Source organism: Monodon monoceros, unplaced genomic scaffold (genome assembly GCF_005190385.1).
Source record: "Monodon monoceros isolate NGI ecotype Baffin Bay Population unplaced genomic scaffold, NGI_Narwhal_1 Super_Scaffold_16, whole genome shotgun sequence".
In the NCBI taxonomy this organism is placed as follows: Eukaryota; Metazoa; Chordata; class Mammalia; order Artiodactyla; family Monodontidae; genus Monodon; species Monodon monoceros.
Window position 1 is genome coordinate 108061900 of NW_021703772.1, and position 19622 is coordinate 108081521.

Sequence of the window (19622 nt, forward strand, 5' to 3'; positions counted from 1 at the left end):
GGTGATAACCAAAATGCCCATGTTTCCAACGTGCTCCAAGCTGTGCTGTCCAATACAGAAGCCACTGGCCACATGTGGCTCTTATCAATTTGATCATACAATGATGCTATGTTATAATAAATTATATTTTATAAATTATGTTGATGATATAAGTTATAGTATAAATATAATTCATTATAAATAATGAATTAATTAAAATTTAAAATGAAGTTCTTCCAACTCACCAGCCACCTTTCAGGTTGCTCAAACTACATGTGGCTAGTGGCTACAGAACTGAACATTCACCAAGAATCTCTCCCCATCAAATTACCAGTGGCATTTTTCACAGAACTAGAACAAAAAATTATACAATTTGTATGGAAACACAAAAGACCCCGAATAGCCAAAGCAATCTTGAAAAAGAAAAATGGAACTGGAGGAATCAGGCTCCCAGACTTCAGACTACATTACAAAGCTACAGTAGTCAAGACAGTATGGTACTGGCACAAAAACGGAAATATAAATCAATGGTACAAGACAGAAAGCCCAGAGATAAAACCACACACCTATGGTCACCTAATCTATGACAAAGGAGACAAGAATATACAATGGAGACAAGACAGCCTCTTCAATAAATGGTGCTGGGAAAACTGGACAACAACATGTAAATGAATGAAATTAGAACACTACCTAACACCATATACAAAAATAAACTCAAAGTGGATTAAAAACCTAAATGTAAGACTGGACACTATAAAACCCTTAAAGGAAAACATAGGAAAAACACTCTTTGACATAAATCACAGCAAGATCTTTTATGACCCACCTCCTAGAGTAATGAAAATAAAAATAAAAATAAGCTAATGGGACCTAATGAAACTTAGGAAACCATAAACAAGACCAAAAGACAGCCCTCAGAATGGGAGAAAATATTTGCAAGTGAAGAAAAGGACAAAGAATTAATCTCCAAAATATACAAACAGCTCATGCAGCTCAGTATCAAAAAACAAACAACCCAATCAAAAAATGGGCGGAAGACCTAAATAGACATTTCAGCAAAGAAGACATACAGATGGCCAAGAGGCACATGAAAAGATGCTCAACATCACTAATTAGTAGAGAAATGCAACTCAAAACTACAATGAGGTATCACCTTACACCAGTTAGAATGGGCATCATCAGAAAATCTACAAATAATAAATGCTGGAGAGGGTGCGGAGAAAAGGGAACCCTCTTGCACTGGTGGTGGGAATGTAAATTGGTACAGACACTATGGAGAACAGTAGGGAGGTTCCTTAAAAAACTAAAAATAGAACTACCATATGATCCAGGAATCCCACTACTGGGCATATACCCTGAGAAAACCATAATTTAAAAAGACACATGTACCCCAATGTTCACTGCAGCTCTATTTACAATAGCCAGCACATGGAAACAATCTAAATGTCCATCGACAGATGAATGGATAAAGAAGATGTGGTACATATATATACACAATGGAATATTACTCAGCCATAAAGAGAAATGAAATTGGGTCATTTGTAGAGATGTGGATGAACCTAGTCTGTCATATAGAGTGAAGTCAGTCAGAAAGAGAAAAACAAATATCATATATTAACACATATATGTGGAATCTAGAAAAATGGTACAGATGAACCTATTTGCAAGGCAGGAATAGAAAGGCAGATGTAGAGAACAGACATGTGGACATGGGAGGGGGGAAGGGGAGGGTGGGATGAATTGGGAGATTAGATTTGACATAAATACACTACCATGTGTAAAACAGATAGCTAGTGGGAACCTGCTGTATAGCACAGGGAGCTCAGCTCAGTGTTGTGATGACCTAGATGGGTGGGATGGGGGGTGGGAGGGAGGTCCAAGAGGGAGGGGAGATATGTATACATACAGCTGATTCACTTCACTGCACAGCAGAAACTAACACAACATTGTAAAGCAATTATACTCCAATTAAAAAAAAAAAATCTCTCCCCATCCTCAAGCCAAACTTACTGCCTGGACTCTGGCTAGACTCTCTGCTCTAGGCGCTCCTTGCTCATAAATACAGCCCAGCCCAAACCTCAACGGACTCCCTTGTAGCTGCTACAGTTTCCTTTTCCCGAAATGCAATTCCTCTGCTATTCCCGAATAAGTTCAATTTCTGGTAACTTAAGCTTGCCTCGGTTTACCCCTTTATTCAGGGTGACACACGTGAGATAACAAATTGGAATGTATTTGAAAAAGCATACTGAAACCAAGCAGGACCCTTCCAGGGAGAGACCTCCCCATGTCTCCACTTCTTGTTTGTAGAAAAGCTTTAGCCTCCTAGGTGTTCCCCGAGTTCCAAAGAGCAAAGTGAGAAAATGAAGAAACAAAGGAAGCAGTCAAGCCAGACAAAATAATAATAGTTTAGCCATAAAACAAAGTTGAGGACCTTTAGCTCCTTCTCAAGGGCTGTAGATAATATCCTGAACCATACCCTTGAGCTGTTTTGCAGACACTAAAACCTCCACTAGGTGGAGGAAGTTAACTGCATGGTCACCACCAGCACGTAGACCCCAGACCTGTTAGAACCAGAAGGCTGATGACTGAGATTCCTGAAACATCGTCCTCTTAACCTCACCATCAACCAGAGAACTGTGCACAAGCTGATCATGCACCCTGTGACCCTCGCCCTCCCACTGTCTTTAAAAGCTCTTCCCTGAAAGCCACTGGGGAGTACGGGTCCTCTGAGCATGGTGCTGGGCGCCCTGCAATAAACGCTGCGCTCTCCTCCACCACAATCCAGTGTCAGTGGACTGGCTTTGCTCACATCGGGCAAGTGGAACCAAGTTTGGTTCAGGACCAACAGTAACTGCCAAGATCCAACCAGGAAAACAGAAAGTATTAAGGGGAATTTAATGCGGGAAACAGGTTACACAGGTAACAGGAAGACTGAAAAGTCAGAGACGACAACAGGAGAAAGCCATTAATATCAACCTTTCCATAGAAGAGAGAACAAAGGGGAGTTACCAGCCTATCAGCAGGAGTTGCCCAGGGGAAGCCAGTACAGCCAAAAGCGGCAGACATGGGGGAAATACCCTGGGTTCACCTCCTGCAGTGCCTCCAAAGCCAGGGATACCAGAAACAGCCTAGAGTGGTCAGCCCTGCCTTCCACTCCCAGTACTTCTGGGGCAAGTAAGCCGAAGACTTGTACAAGAGTAGACTGCTGTATTACTTAACTGTATCGCACTGTACAGTACAAAAGGACTTCCATGCCATCATGTTCACGTTCACAACGGGCATTTATAAAGTCTAGCAAAATAGGTTTTTCAACCAATGGCTTCTACATCTACAAAAGAAGTATCTACAGGGGACTTCCCTGGTGGTGCAGCGGTTAAGACTCCGTGCTCCCAATGCAGGGGTCCCAGGTTCAACCCCTGGTCGGGGAGCTAGAGCCCACACACACGCTGCAATTAAAAGTTCGCATGCCACAACTAAGGGGCCAGCAAGGGAGCCTGCAAGCCACAACTAAGGAGCCCGACTGCTGCAACTAAGACTCGGCACAACCAAATAAATAAATAATTTTTTTAAAAAAGAAGTATCTACAAAGCCTTTCAGGCAGCTTTACTGTATACAAATTGACAACTGTGTCAATCTGGTCAACATCTGTTTGTGTGCCTTTGCAGCAGCCTTCCAGGCCCCAGGAAAAGGGAGATGGAAGAGAACCTGTCCTCAAGCTGCTGGCAGTGCCTAAAACCAATAAACTTTCACAACTAGAATAGATGAGAACTCAGAAAAAGTGCACCTAAGCGGGATAGGAGTAAACAGCAGGAGGTGCAGCTTGATCCAACGTCCGGGAATGGGAATGAGGTAGAAACCAGAGGGGTATGAAGCCCAGGCAGAGACCCGGAAAGTTGTGACCACTGGCTGAAGAACTTCAAGGAGGCTCTGAAAAAGAGCAGGGCTGTGGGAGCTACCTCAGAACACCCAGAAGTGCGAGGAGCATGGCAAGGCGGTCCAAGGATACATGATAAGGGGCCTGAAAGACTCAAGAATATTTCCAGGCCTCTGCTGAAACGGGGAAGAGAAAAGAAGCAAACTGGTGGGAGTGGGGGGTTAACTCTTCTTCACCTCTGTAGCTTTCCCAAAGAAACCACCTAAGACCTGCAGTCTGAGCGTCTAAAAACATTGAATTCATTGACATAGATTAGCATGGTTTTAAGAAATATGTAGATCCCGTGTACCCTTTCCCCATTTTCCAATAGCAACATCTCGAAAAGCTGTAACACAGTATCACAAGATACTGACATCCATAAGGTCAAGACACGTTAAGTTTCCTTCAAGTTCTTTTATAACCACACCGACTTACGTCCCCCAACTAACTTTTAAGGCTGCCATGATTTATCCAGGCCCTCATAGCGCCTACACCGGACACAGGACAAGGTCCGGCGCTAGGAGGGTAAACGCTCAGGGACCAGCAGAGTCCCAAGCCCCGGGTCCAGCGGAGGCAGCTGAAGGAGCGGAGCCGCAGGCCCCGCCCCTTCCGCCAAGGCCGACCAACAGCCGACCGGAGCCGAGCCGCTTCCAACGGCGACCCAGCAAAACCGGAAGTGGGCGGCAGCCCTCCCCTTCCCGGAGCCCCCGCCCAAGATGGCGGACCTCCACCGCCAACTGCAGGAGTATCTGGCGCAGGGGAAAGCGGGCGGGCCGGCAGCCGCCGAGCCGCTCCTCGACGCGGGAGAGGCAGAGGAGCCCACGGCCGGGGCCGGGCCGGCGGGGGCGTGGCTCGGCCGCGCGGGCCTGCGCTGGACGTGGGCGCGGAGCTCCGCGGAGCCGACGACGGCGGCGGGACCGACGTGCATGCCGAGCGTGACGCGCGCTCAGCGGTTGGCGGCGAGCGGCGTGTGCCTGCTGCTGGCCGCGCTCTGCTTCGGCCTGGCCGCACTCTACGCCCCAGTGTTGCTGTTGCGCGCCCGCAAGTTCGCGCTGCTGTGGTCGCTGGGCTCGGCGCTGGCGCTAGCGGGCGGCACGCTGCTGCGAGGCGGTGCGGCGTGCGGACGCCTGCTGCGCGGCGAGGAGGCGCCGTCGCGGCCCGCGCTGCTCTACGTGGCCGCGCTGGGCGCTACGCTGTACGCGGCGCTGGGTCTGCGCAGCACGTTGCTCACGGCGCTGGGCGCCTGCGCGCAGGTGGCTGCGCTGCTCGCCGTGCTGTTGGGTTTGCTGCCCCGCGGCGCTGGCACCGCGCTGCGCATGGCGCTTCGGCGCCTGGGCCCGGGCGCCACCCTCGCCAAGGCGCTCCCCGTGTGAGAGGCCTGGGGCCCGCGCCGTCGGAAAGGACGCAGAGTCCGCCCCCGGGACGCGCCGTCGGGAGACCACACGGAGCCGGCCCAGGGGCCCAGCGCTCGCCATGCCAAGGACTCTGCCCGCCGTTCCCAGAGCGCGCGGGGCAAAGGCTGCTCCTTTACTGTGCCAGCGAAATCTGTAAACTGAGCAGCAGTTGTAAAACTGAGACATGAGCTGTTTCGGAAGCTCCTCAAGTTCAGCGTTTTGTGCTATACTCAGCATCAAGTGCTATGAGAACTAAATTTTGTCCTTGAGTTGGTGACATACTGTGAAGCATTTATGATAAATTGCTTTTGCGTTAACCGCGGTCTTAGTTTACACTCAGTTGAAAAAGAACACTAGCTCTTCCGTTTTAATTAACTGCCCTTATTACTTTTCTCAGACTTCTGTTCCACGTTTTGTCACTTGGTAGACTGTAGTAGCTTAGCTACAGTAAACTTGTTCTCTTCGGCTCTTGGAAATTATTTTTCCGTATTCTTCAATGTGAGTGGATCCATAAGGGTTATTAAAATAAATACTGACTTTAGCCACCGGAATTTTTTAAAAGTACTTTAGTTAAGACGGTTTATCTCAGTTTTTTCTACTTTTAGTGGAGTTGTAAACATGGTACCTTATAAAATTAAAGGAAAATTGATTCTGTATTAGATGAGGAAAGCGATGGACCAAGAAGCATCCTGTAAGAAATACCCAGTAAGGTGCGTGTAAATGCTGTGAGAGGTCCGTGGGCAGAACTGGGCTAGGGGACTCCTGGGAGACACATGATTCTACGTGCGGTTTCCCTATTTGATGGAAACCATGGATTTCTACAAGGCCTAATTTTTTTCATTCCTAATTTTATGATCTGCTTTTTAACTATAATTTACACTCTGATCTTCATGTGATGTAAGATGCTTTTCATACCTAATTGCCAAATTTCCTTCGTTTTATGTTTAGCACTTAACTTTTGTTTAGGACCTTCTTACTTAATTTATTGCCACAAAGTATGGGCTCAGTATTCTGAGGAGTCCAGAAAACTACATGTTTTGTCACTAGCTGTATATTAACTAGGAAGTAAACTATTTAAAATGTTTAAATCCTATGCCAGTGGTTCTCCGTTCACGTGACAATTACTTGACGACTCAAACCTCAGATCAACTCAGTCTGTCTCTGCGGGGGTGGGGGTGGGAGCCACGCATCAGCATTTTTTTTGAGCTCTCCAGATGATTCCTTTTCCAGCTAAGGTTGTGAACCACTTTTCTGTATGTTGGATTGCACGATTTGAAAATAACTGTCGCCTGGGGCTGGATTCCAGTGTTGCCGAAACTGGCTGTCAGGCAGCAGTCGAGCCTTGCCCCTTTGTCCAACCTCAAAATTTAGATTTTTTATCAGTGTCCTAAGCCCTGCTCCAAGAAGTGGACACTAAAGTGACCAACATCCACACTGTAGACTTACCCCAACCCCCCATATTCTCTAAGAATGCTCCCTTGTTCCCCTCTCAGTAAATAGGGTTACCTACCTCAAGAGGAACAACCAAGGGGGTGTTTGTAAAAGCAAATCCACTGTTTTGGGGGGAGTGATTTTTTTGACTGGAAAACTTGTACCATTGGCTGCTCTTTCTACCCCCTTGTTAAATCTGCATTCTAGTTCTAAATTTCTCTACAGTTTGCATGGCTGAAGATTTCACAGTGTTGACTTTTATGTTCATGCCTACTGTATTTTTAAAAATCGTTTTCCCAACATTTTTTCAAGAATTCACTGTTTGGAAATCTGAGCTCTAATAAAATTCAAAGCACAACATCTTGTATGTATTTTGACAGTGATACTTTAAAAATGCATCACTTACTAAGTAATGCATTACTAAGTAATTAATATATAATGTTGAGTTTTCAGTTTTCTCTAAATGAATTCATTCTCAAAATGTGATCTGGTTATCTGCTTACTGAGGTACTGTGTTTTTCAAGTTAAAGCCTTGGAATGTTATGATAAAGTTCTTACCACATAAATCTCAGAAAAAAGGAGCCTAAATCTCTGTATGGATTTGCTCTCTGGATCCCTTTTTAGCTTCTTAGAATTTGATTACAACTTCTTTTTAAGCTATACCAGTGGAGGGCAAATGAAGAATATCCTCAGGGCTTCCCTGGTGGCGCAGTGGTTGAGAGTCCGCCTGCCGATGCAGGGGACGCGGGCTCGTGCCCCGGTCCGGGAGGATCCCGCATGCCACGGAGCGGCTGGGCCCGTGAGCCATGGCCGCCGAGCCTGCGCGTCCGGAGCCTGTGCTCCGCAACGGGAGAGGCCACAACAGTGAGAGGCCCGCGTACCACACACAAAAAAAGAATATCCTCTAACCTAAAGCAATCCTGAGTCTCCTGAACATGTGTTTAGAGCAAAGTGCTGATCAATAGGATGTTTTAAATCACAAAGTAGAGAGAAAATCTCTTAGTCTCTAGGTTCTTAACACCCTAAAAAAGCAGTGTGTGTGGTGCCAACATTTTATCTTCAGAGATAACTTAGCACTTACCATTTTTTACATTAATGGAGAATCAGTTACGAGTTTTTTATATACTCTCCAACTATGTCAGTATCCCTTTCCTAAGCAGGTACTGACACTTTCCAGCACCACTAAACTTTTCTCCTATGCCAAACTGAAGCTGGCAAAGTAATGAGACGTTAGGGTGGCCACAGGAGAGTCCTTTGAATAATAAAAGGTTTCTTTTTATAAAAACAAAGTAAGGGGTCAGTATAGAAAGTATGCTGGGGTTATCTCAAACTGAACTTCTGGCTTTCAATTCAAACTGGGCCAAATGTTCCATTTATTTGAAACTAAAGGAACTTGTTGTGGATGAGAACTTCCTGGCTTACTTTAAGTTGGAACAATCCTCTGTCTTAAACACTGGTGTTTCCACATAGCTAGTGTGGAAGAGGAAGAAATTATTTAAGTTTTGCACAACTGTTTTAAGAGATATTTTGATCCATTCCTTTTCAACTTAGAACCATTTGTGAAATGATTTACAGTATTCAGAGGGTATGTGTAGTTGATTTCTGGTTTATGTCAAGTTCCTCTCTTCAGAAAAAGGCAATGCAAGTCTACGGTGTGATTACTAGGAGATGCAGCCAAGGAAGACCCCTACTTGGACATCCAGATTTTTTTTTCCTCTGGTGTATAATTTTCCATCTGCCAGAGTAGATGTAACTAATTATAAGGCTTTGAATCTACTTCAAACCTTGTTATAGTTTTGAAGTATTTTTCACGCTACTACAAAAATAAGTGTGACAGAATGGCTAGATAAGAATTTGTTTAAAAACAAAAAGTTCACAGATGACTTTAGATGACTTAGAGATTCCCATCAAGTATGCTCACAAATATAAGCAATAATTGTGCCCCCCTCAGCAGACCAGATGCAATGGAAGCTAAGGGTTTCCTTAAGGCAAGCACTTGACGACTAGTTGTTTTCTGTTAATTCTTGCGTAAATCACATTCTGTATTCATACAAAAACAACTTTTTCTCTGACAAACTGTACATATAGAAACAAATTTCCAATTGGACATGAACTTAAATTTGTGGAGGTTCCATGTCTTGTGACACTTTAAAAAAAAAAAAAGAAAAAAAAAAAATTCCAGCTCTTATCTTCACAAGCCCACATGGGATTTAGGGCAGTGTGGGTGGACAGGACAAAACAAGGCCAGCTACTCTGGGTAGCCAGCTACTCTGGCAGCAGTCTCTTCACCTTAAAGACATCAGGGGCTCCTGGGATTCAGCTGCCCCAGAAAGAGTTCAGGGCTACACGGTGCAGGTTTCCTTTTGTTTCTCTTGGGAAGTCCACAGAAGTTCTTAAATACTGTCCAGAAAGGCCGAGGGGTACTGAGCCCCAACTTCTACCGACCCCTTCCACCCCCCCTTGAAGCTCCTCGCCTTGGCGGGCCAGAGTTCATGTTACTCCCTCTACCCCAGTTACTGCCACTCCGGCCCCCTCTAGAAGGGGTACCACTGCCTGGAGGGCCCCCAAAAGGTTCATCTCTGTGGTATCCGTCATGGTGATCTCCATCCAAGGAGCTGGAACGTCCGGACTTTGGCACTCTCTGAGAAGGTCCGGGGCCCCCTCGGCCTGAAACAAAATAATGGTTTTACATGTGACTTTTTTTTCCATCAGAGACTGTTAACAACCCCTGGTACAAACTTTTACTCTATGATGACAAGACAGTGGAACACTTCTTTTTTTTAAAAAAAAACACAGGGTTCTGAGGACATGAGCACAGCCCTCAGAGCACTGAAAGCTGTGCCTCTGCTTTTCTGGACCACCATCTCACTCCTGCCTGCCCTGTCTTGTGGCTGCGCACCCCTCAGCCTCACCTACACACACGTGTTCCCCGCGGCTGTGACGGAACTGACAGGGAGCCAAGAGATAAACACGGAGCACCTCCTGGAGGTCACCGATCATATGGACCATGCCTACAGTCCATGAGATGTGTATCTTCACCCTCCTACGCCACCAGGGGTATTCCAGGGGAAGGTTTGAAAAGCACTGACTTAACACTGGAAGCAACTAAGAAATACAAACTGTTGATGATGTTAATTATTACAATTGCTCTAACCAGGATAAGTGTTTACTATGATTATCCTACAACTGTATAGCACTTTTGATTTCCTTTTAAATAATGAGATAAAACATTTCTTGAAAACCAAAAGCACTAAAAGAAAAACACTGGCTTTTAGTGCTTCTCCCAGGGATACTGTTGTTTGTATCAGACTTAGACACACAAACCTCTAGGTATCTTAATGACTTCTAAGATTCTGACCTTTAAGATTTTTTGTCTTGAGATGATCGGATTTGGACACATCTCCCATAATGCATTATCAGAAGACTACTGCCAACTTCGTCTTAAATTTTTGAATGGAATTTGAATCCAGCTAAGACAAGGAGGCGAGGAAAGCTAGCCAAAATAGCCAAAGGCATTTTGGCTTCTTTTCTTACAAAGCTCAGCCTAGGTACCCTGGCTGAGTACCACCTGAAGGTACCTTGGCAGAGAATTTGTCAGCTAGGACATCATTTCCACACTAGCCACGTGGCCTCAGCCCTGGACCTACAAAGGTGTCCCCAGTGCCCACCCCAACCGGCAACAAAATGAGCGCTTGGGTGGGGGGATCTACTGGTGACAAGAGGTAATTTCTGAGGGCTTTGCACTGAGAAGAACGGAACCACCGAGAACAAAAGGCAGAACTTTGTAATGAAGGGACTACAGCCACGAGGCAGGTGAACTGAGGAGTGGAGCACAGGTCGAGGCACACAAGTCTTTCCAGCAGCCTCCAAAGTACACCACGTGTGCAACGGCCCAGCCTAACCTGAGACCACAGCTGTAGTTAGCATTTGGTGGCTACTGCTCTGGGCTGAAAGTCAGTGCTGCCTCTAAAATAAAGGTCCAAAGTTTCAAGTAGTAGAAAGAATCCACTGCTCCCCTGAAAAGAAAACCCCTTCCAGACCATACTCCCCAAAGTCTTTGTGACTCTGGGCATAAGCCAAATTCCTCCCGGGTTCAGACTCAAAAAAAAAAACAAAAAACCACAGAACCTGAGAGAGGACAATTCTTTCTGCCACTGGTGACACCCTTCAAGGTATCAGAGCAGCCACTACCAGAGAGCACATCTGCCAATTAGAGCAAGAGTCTCACAGATCAGCAGAGAAAGTACTGGAGCAATCTGAAAGAGAGCTGGAGTGGAAAGTGTGAACAAACCAGAGATTCCTGGAAGCAAGAGGAGGAGAACTGCGTAGAGGCTGAGCTTGCAGTCACCCACTGAGAGCTCCAACTGGCTGTACCGCAGCTAGGAACATGTGCCTTTGCACAGTCTAAGCCCTGGAGGGTAGAGTGGAGAAAGGACCCCCAGTACCCCAGTCGGGGACAGACAGAACAGGCGTACACTGGGATGGGGCTGGCCCGGAGATGAGGCTCCCCGTGACCCCTGCAGCCTTCTCGGCAGGGCTGTGGCATCCGTAGCTCCTGAGCTGAAATCACCGGCCTCACTTACCTTTGCCTCCTCGATCCTCAGAGGGACCCCCTGGGGCTTCCATTTCTCTATGCTCAGAGGTTCCTGGCCCATCATGCCAGGGGCGCTTTCGGGGTGGTAGGGATGCCATGTCCATGCCTTGGAGAGAAGAGGACCGTTCTCTGCTAGCTGGGGAATGACCGTCGTGAGGGGGATGGTCAGGGCGGGGAGCATCACGGAAATGTTCATGACCTGGCCCTAATATAGAGAACACAGATCCAGAAGGCTAGGAATCTAACCATCTCATTATATCAAAGTACAGTGTGGCTAAAAGCAGACAGGAATTACACTGTTAAGAATAAGTGGCAACTCCAACTACTGAGCCTGCGCGTCTGGAGCCTGTGCTCCGCAACGAGAGAGGCCGCGATAGTGAGAGGCCCGCGCACCGGGATGAAGAGTGGCCCCCGCTCGCCGCAACTAGAGAAAGCCCTGGCGCAGAAACAAAGACCCAACACAGCCAGAAATAAATTAATTAATTAATTTAAAAAAAAAAAAAGAATAAGTGGCAACTCAAAAACCAATACTCACTCATGCAAGAAACATTTCCTGAACACCTAGTCACATCATGAGTGCACAAAAAGGGTCAAGATTAGAAATAAACGTGCCTCCTGAAGTAAGAGGAGGCAGGCAAGGGCCAGAAAAGTGGTTCTCAGACTTTTTAGTTTCAGAGTGTCTTTACACTCTTAAACATTACTGAGGATCCCAAAGAGAATTCATTTATGAGAGTTCTAACAACATTTGCCATATCAGAAATGAAGACTGAGAAAACTTTAGTTCATTTAACTGTACTTTCCCAAAACGAAACAATTTAGTGAAAAGAGTGGTATTTAGACAAATCTCTTTAATATCTGGCTCAGTAGGAGAAAGCTGGGCTCTCCCATCTGCTCCTGCATTCAGTCTACACTGTGGGTTGAAGATGTGGGTTGAAGACAATGCGGCCTGCCACGGAGAGGTGAGTCGCTAAAGAGAGAACCCAGTGGACCCCTGGGAGAGTCCTCAGACCGCACTCTGTGAACTGTGGGACCCTAAGCCACACGCAGCTCTACTGCCTTACCTGGCTCTCTATTTCCATCCCAGGAGTCTGGTTTCCGACCTCCTTCAAAGCGAGGGAACTCATCAGGAGTGGGAAGTAAACCCTTCCTTCCTCCTACACAATAGAACACAGCAACGCAGCACTCACAGACTATTTCAGGGGTGTCCACAACAACCTACCTGTCCACCCCTGTCCTTCCCACACCCGGGGTTCTCAGCTCACCTCGTGGGGCACCCCGACCTCGACCTCTGAGATCTCTTCCTCGGGCTGTTTCATCAGAAGCGTCAAAATTCTCCTCTGGTCCAAAGTCTTCGGGACCAGGAAAACCATCCCTTCCTCTGGGGGGAGCACGGCCCTCATGTCTCGGGGGGGCTCCTCGTCTGAAGCTGTTAGGGAAAAACAACAGAATATCCACCTAATGGAATACCCTTGTAGTCCTCAGTTCATGTTTCAAAGAAGCATAATGATGTGAGAAAATATGATACAATGTTAAATGGGAGAAAAACAAAATAGAAGTATGTATTTTTTAAAGTACCCATTTTACAATCCCAATATGGCACATAAAAACAGGCAGGAGGGAAAAGTACCAGAATGTAGGGTTATTTTAATTTTGTTTTAGGCTTTTAGGAATAATAGCAGTGAGCATTTTTTAGGTGCTTATATCATGCCAAGTGCTTTTACATGTACTATTTCATTTCATTTTATCCTCACAACCACCTTATGAAACGGACACTATTACTTCCCTGGCAGTCCAGTGGTTAAGACTCCGTGCTTCCATGGCAGGAGGCATGGGTTCGATCCCTGATGAGGGAACTAAGATCCTGCATGCCATGCAGCACACCAAAAAACAGAAAGGAAAAAAAAAAGGAAAAGAAACTGACACTACTATTCTACCCATGTGTACATTGGGGCTCAGAGAGGTTAAGTCATTTACTTAAGGACACACAATAAGTGCTGGGATTTGAACTCAGCCAGTCTTGACACCCAGCCCAGGCTCTTTACCACTGCCTCCCAAATACTTTTCATATTACCATTTATGTTTTTATAATGAATATTACTTATATAATCAGAAAAAAGCGGGGGCACAGATTCATGCCTGCTAACTGTACCCGACTTGTTTTGGGGCATCTGCTCTGCCATCTGCCCCGGCCCACCTCTACTCAGGGGCAGGCCTGGTGGCCATGAACTTCACCAATGGCCCCAGCCCACAGCTGACTGGTGTACTGGTAGGGCCTCTGGCTTATGGGTAGCCCACCCGCTGGCAAGCTGGCAACCTGGTGCCTGGGCTGGTGGACAATTTCACCACCTCTCAGAAATTCTGGAACTGGGACTAGGTCAGCCAGGAGTGTTACCGAAGCAGGACCATTAATGAGGGGGTGCCAGAGCTGTAGCAGAAGCCTGTGGGGAAGCAGGAACAGGGGCCTGCCAGCAGGAAAGGTGTGTGAACACCCAAGAGAGGCCATGGAAACTGGAGAAAGGATCAGAAGGGGGAAAGGGGCTGGGCCATCTGCATGAACTGCCTGCTCGTGGCTTCCTCTCAGGCCAGGCCTTCTGCTTTTTCCTGAGTTTCCACTCAAGTTATATTTTACTCCAACATTTTATTTCGAAAAATTTCAAACTTACAGTAAAGATGGAAGTATAGAGCAACAAATGCCCGTACATCCTTCGCTGCGATTAATCAGTTCTTAAGATTCTGCCACGTGAGCCTTTGTCTTTTCTCTGTCCATCTATCTATAAATTCATTTTCTAAACCATTTCAAAACCAGTTGGGACATGATGCTTCACCCCTAAACCCTTCAGTAAATTTCTGTAAGAACAAGGACTTTCTCCTACATAATAACACTACTATCGCTCTAAATAACACGTAATATTATTTGATATACAGTCCAACTTGAATTTCTCCAATTGTCCTCAAAACGTCCTTTACAGTTGTCTTTATAGATTTCAGTCATCATCACACACTATTATTTAGTGGTCACGTCTCTTTGGTCTACCTTAATCTAGAACAGTCCCCCCACCCCACCCCTCCTGCGTTTTATCTTTCATGACCTCGACTTTACTTGTTTATTTATTTTTTAATTTTTACTGAGATAGGCCCCAACATTTTTGAAGGATCCATCCTTCAAAATGGCTCGTTTTACACAACGTTCCAGAATTTGAATTCATGTGATTGCTTCCTCATGATTAGATTCAGGTAAAACACATCTGGCAAAACGTCTTATACCTTCACAGTGATGCCAGTCTGTCTCACTGTTTACGATGCAAAAGTGGTATGGCAACAAAACTTCATTGTTGCAAAGGTACATTTTCTCCTTTGCAATTAAGTAATCTGTAGGGTGATACTTTGGCAGCATGGGTGATTCTCCACAATCTTTTTACTCAGTGGCTTTTAGCATCCCCACTGATGATCCTTGCCTGAATCAATTATGACACTGGGTGTTAAAAGAAGTGATTTTCTAATTCTATCACTCCTCCTCCATTTATAACTTGGTGTTTTACTGTAAAAAGAGCTTTCCTTTTTTCACTCCACCGTTCCAGCTACTAGCTGCCTTTTTAATACCCTTCTTGTCCTGAGGTAACTTAATGAGCCATGCTCCTGCAAGCAAAGGGGGTATGACCCAGACGCCGGCTGAAATAACCACCTAAGGTGAGGGTGGAACTGACACGGGGAGGTAAGTGGAGGAGGGAGAGTATCAGCAGAGGGCGCTGCTCCCCCGAGAGGGATTCAGGGGAGACTCCCCACACGTGGCAGGACTCTTTTCTTGTCCAGGCAGCCATTATACGACTGCCCTAGCTACAAAAGGACCGGGGGAGTCTCATGTGCCCTAATTAGAAAACAGTTCCTGTTATGGACTAAATGTTTGCGTCCCCTCCACCAAATTCGTACGCTGAAGCCCCATCCCCCAAGGTGACTTTGGAAATGGGCCTTTGAGAGCTATTTAGGTTAGATGAGGTTCTCAGCACGGGGCCCCATGATGGGCTTAGATAAGAAGAGATACCAACAAGAGCTTGCTCACTCTCTTTCCATCATGCAAGGACAAAGGAAGATGGTGGCTGTCTGCAGGCCAGGAAAAGAAGTCTCACCAGAAACCCACCCTGCTAGACCTTGATCTGGGACCTCCAGCCTCCAGTGCTGTGAGAAAATTGATTTCTGTTGCTTAAGCCCCCAGTCCGTGGTGTGTGTTATGGCAGCCCAAGCTGCGTAGCACGCCTCCTAATGAGCTGAACCCTGTCAAGTACATCTCCCCCTTTAAGAGATTCATTTATTCAACAGTTACTGAGAACCTACCGGCCGTCACCACTACTGCTCTAGTTTCTGAGGACCTGCCTTCAGGAAGCTACCGTGCTTCTGGGAGATACAAGTAGTACAGAAATAAGTATACCACTTAATGTCAAGCAGTGCTAAGTGCTATGCAGAACTATAAAGCAGGGTAAAATAAAGGAACAGGAGGAGAGATCTAAGTGGGGTGAGCCACAAGCATCTGGGAGACTGTGCTCCGGGCAGAGGAAAAAGCAAGCACAACGTGAACAGGACACGTTTGGCACACCTGAAGAGGAGCACAAGCTGGACACAGCGCAAGAGTCTAGGTGTGGGTCTGTCACTGACAGATGAAACACGACAAACTGAAGCACAGTAAAATCTGAAACTTTGCACAGGATGCAGAGATTCAAGAACTCAATGAAAGTTACGCTGATGCCAAAGCCATTGGAAATGAGGTTCCTGCAGACTTGTGAACACTTGGGATGTCATTAAGAGAGCTCTCAGATCTTTTTATTAAAAACTCCCCTCTGAGAGCTGCTTCCTTTAACCCCTCTAGTTCACCCTCCCTGGCCATTTTATCAGCCGCTCTTTTCTAACACACACCGTGAGAACGGAGATTGCCAACCCTTACTTCAATTACCTGCAAGTGACAGTCATGAGAAGTATGATGGGAAAAGAAGACACAGGAGAGAGGACTGAGGCAGGAAAGGCAGGAGTGCTGGACAGCACAGCTTGGGCACTGCAGTCGGATGGCCCAGGCCTGAAGCTGGTCCTACACTTACCACCTATGGGACCTTCCAAAGTCAAGAAACTGCACTGACTCTCCATGTCATCGCTTATCTGTAAATGCTGATAGTAACACCTATCTCACAACTCACTCTAACAGTTAAATGAAGTAACATCTGGCACAAGGTAAATACTGAATTATTATATCACTGATTACTCTGAGTCTCACTTGAGATTTCACTGATTCTTGTTTTTTTCTCCCTACTACTTCTATTCCTTTTGTTACCCCAAGCAAGTTGAGTGTTCAAGCCTGACCTCAACCTAATTTAACAGCAAGATTATTTTCAGTTTGATTGGATTTTGTTAAGATCTTTAGGCAATTACACAGAAACTATCTACTCAATAATTCCTTTATTCTCAATCTAGATACCTGTCTCATATTTCATCATTCTAACCAAGAGAACCTGGAGATTTCTATTCAAATCCAAGAAACTTTACAGCACACTGACCCACCTATCTGTTTAAAAGGACCAAGTAATAAGCAAAAAGAAAAAGATTTCTAAATTGTAGAGACAAAAAAGAACCACATAAATGTTAAAGGCATATACATATTTTTAAGTCTAAACACAAAACCTAGAGGGGGGAGGGTACTCTCTCCCCAAGTGAGAGAGGAAAGAGACTTTTGTGGAGAGAACAGGTGGAAAGCTCCAGGGAAGAAGAAACGGACCCATGAAGTATCCATCCCACCTTTCTTCTCTGCGCCCTCGAAACCGTGGGTCCTCAGGATCCCGGGGGAAGCGCTCGTCTCCAGGTCTGCGGCCTTCCCACGCCCCTGGAGGGCCCCGGGCCGCGCCCCGGCCATCCCCCTCACTGAACTCCCTGTGATCAGGAGGAAACGGAGGCCCAGGGCCCCCACGCCTCCACTTCTCTTCTTGCGGTAAAGGTCCTCCTCGCCCCTCAAATTCACGTAACCGGTGGCCAAAGCGCTTGTCGGGGTGGAAGTCATCTGGTCTGCTGAAGTCATCGGGGAAGTCGGGGTGAGGGCCGCGCCTATCAGGGGGACCCCTGCAGTCCTGGCCGCCCCGGAAAGGACCCCTCTCGGGACCGTGCTCGGGACCGCTGCTCTGCTCGTGCCGTCTCTCTGACATTGGGCCCATGTGATGGTTCGGAGGGCCACGTGAGTCACCTAAAGGAAACAAAACTGATTTTTACCTTGTCTTCCAGGAATCCTGCCGACGTAGGTCTGATTTTCAGCATCTTAAAATTTCAGAATGCATGCTTTTGTTAAGAATGTTTTCCCTTTTTGGTTCCCGGCATACTCAGGAGACAAACGTCCCTGAGGCATCATGTGATGAAAAGAACAGGGGTTCTGGGGGTGCAGATTTCATCACTCATTAGCTAAGCAACTCGACCTAGGGCAAATTATTAATCTCAAATGAGATTAGCAACTCAGCTGATATGAAGATTCATTCAGAAAACACAAGAGAGCCTCACCGGCATAAGAACGGGCTTCCCTTCCTGCCCCCATTCCTTCAGTGTTTTTGTTGGGCCCACTCCCCATACCCAGGGAGAAGGCAACAGGGAAAATTCATGCTGAAAGCCGGGGAGCCAAGTACAAGGAATTCACCTCTGCGTTTGTAAAAGCCCGCAAGCTCACCACAGGGCCACAGGCCCACACTGCCATGATGTCTCTCCTTTAACTCCTAGTTCATTTAACTTGATTTGTTAACTCATACTTTGATTCTTAACAAAATCCTCTGTGAGGTACATGGAAGCATGGGCCTCTCTAATAACTGCTTTGTGACCAAACAGCCTTGCTGTACTTCAGTTTCAGGGTTTATATAAACACTTTTTCTGTCCCCTTCTATGAATGATATCCCTCGTCTATAATATCATCACCATTCTTCGCAGATAAGAGCTTGGAAACCCACTAAAGATTTTTTTAAAAATATTTTAATATATGTAATATATTCAGAGTACTGAATAAAAATGGAAAGAGGCCAATTACACTGAGTTTAGTCTGAAGGGATTTGTTTTCCTGGCTACTGAATGATTATTGCAGCCATTGTAAATGTACACCTATTTTCTGTCAACATATACTTTAAATCAAATATATTTTTTTAAAGTAGATGGCAAAGGGACACTCTTGCTTCTAAAACAACTAACTTTTAAAAATGAAATTCCTCCACTTGCCCAGCTCATGCCTTTTACTGCTTTTCCCTGGCAATCAAGACGAACTTCCTTTCCTTACAGCACAGTCGGCCATAATCCTTACCCTTCTAACAGCCTTCCTCTCTCATTTTTACGCATTTCTCTTGGCCATTTCAATTCCTCCTCACCATTCAACATGTTTAAAATACTTGGAAATCTTAGTATAAAAATATACCATGAGAAGGACTCTCTCTTCTTTCAAGCTTTCTCTGTCCCCTCTACCTTCCCTTCTTTCCTTCCATTAAACCAGTCCTCTCCATGCTGAGGAAAGCACCTTCGAGGTTGCCTTTTTGTTCAAATACCCCAGGCGTCTTTCCTCCTGGTAAACAGCCCCTCACTTCCCAGTGTGACCCTGCAGCTAATGGCTCCTTCTCTGCTTTCATGTTGCTTGGACTTCGTGTGACCTCAGACACAGCAGACCTTTGACCTGAGGAAGCTGAACACATTCCATTCGAACTTACCTATGAATAATAATCCTCCCATTACCTCTATCTGCTTAAAAGTACCCTGGCTCCTCCAAAGAAAGAAACCCACCACTACAAATCAGAAGGGATGTGGCCCCCGGTGACGGGCGGTGGCGCTGGTTAATCCAGTGGGGGCCGGCAGGGCCACTTTCTCGGCTCTCCCTTCTCCCTTTGGTCCCTGGGAGGAGAAAGGAGGAAGAGAGAGACGGGGGGGGGGGGGGGGGGGGGGGGGGGGGGGGGGGGGGGGGGGGGGGTGGTGAAGAGAAAAGGGGAAGAGCAAGGAGGAGAGGGAAGTAGGTGGAGACAGACACAAGGTGGGGGAGAGGGAGAGAGGCAGGCTCTCGGTTTGCTGATGGCTGTACCTTGTGGGAAACAGACTTCTTTTCTTAGGGTCCCCAAATCCAGAATTGGTTCTTGATGCTTTCTTTCTCTTTTTCCCTGTTGGCCACGGCTTCCATAGGATGAGACTAAAATAAACATTCTCCTAATTCCTTTACCTCTCCCTTTCCTACCTCTAGTGACTCATGCAAATTCAGGACTAAGCTTTAAATTCCCAAAGTCCTAGGGCTGAAAATGCTGACAAGGACTTTTCTTAATCTAATCAAATG

General features: G+C 46.3%; 2 protein-coding genes across 7 annotated transcripts in view; one reads left to right on the plus strand and one right to left on the minus strand.

The window, feature by feature from the left end:
• Nucleotides 1-3639: 3639 nt before the first annotated feature.
• SFT2D3 (SFT2 domain containing 3) lies at nt 3640-7069 on the plus strand. The gene has a single exon (XM_029224538.1). The coding sequence runs from the start codon at nt 4609-4611 to the stop codon at nt 5263-5265; it is 657 nt and encodes a 218-aa protein (XP_029080371.1). The 5' UTR covers nt 3640-4608; the 3' UTR covers nt 5266-7069.
• A 1254-nt stretch (nt 7070-8323) lies between these two features.
• The window catches only part of WDR33 (WD repeat domain 33), a 101571-nt gene continuing 90272 nt past the window's right edge, over nt 8324-19622 (minus strand). Inside the window, exons 18-23 of one of the 6 annotated variants that reach the window (XM_029224531.1) lie at nt 19085-19192; nt 17087-17525; nt 12574-12737; nt 12373-12465; nt 11301-11447; nt 8324-9384 (exon numbers count right to left, since the gene is read on the minus strand). In XM_029224531.1, coding sequence (XP_029080364.1) covers nt 9155-9384; nt 11301-11447; nt 12373-12465; nt 12574-12737; nt 17087-17525; nt 19085-19192 — 1181 coding nt within the window. In that variant the 3' untranslated portion in view covers nt 8324-9154. Of the gene's footprint in view, nt 9385-11300; nt 11517-12372; nt 12466-12573; nt 12738-17086; nt 17526-19084; nt 19193-19376; nt 19482-19622 lie in introns of all 6 variants that reach the window. The other 5 variants (XM_029224529.1, XM_029224530.1, XM_029224533.1 and 2 more) reach the window with 5 other exon arrangements.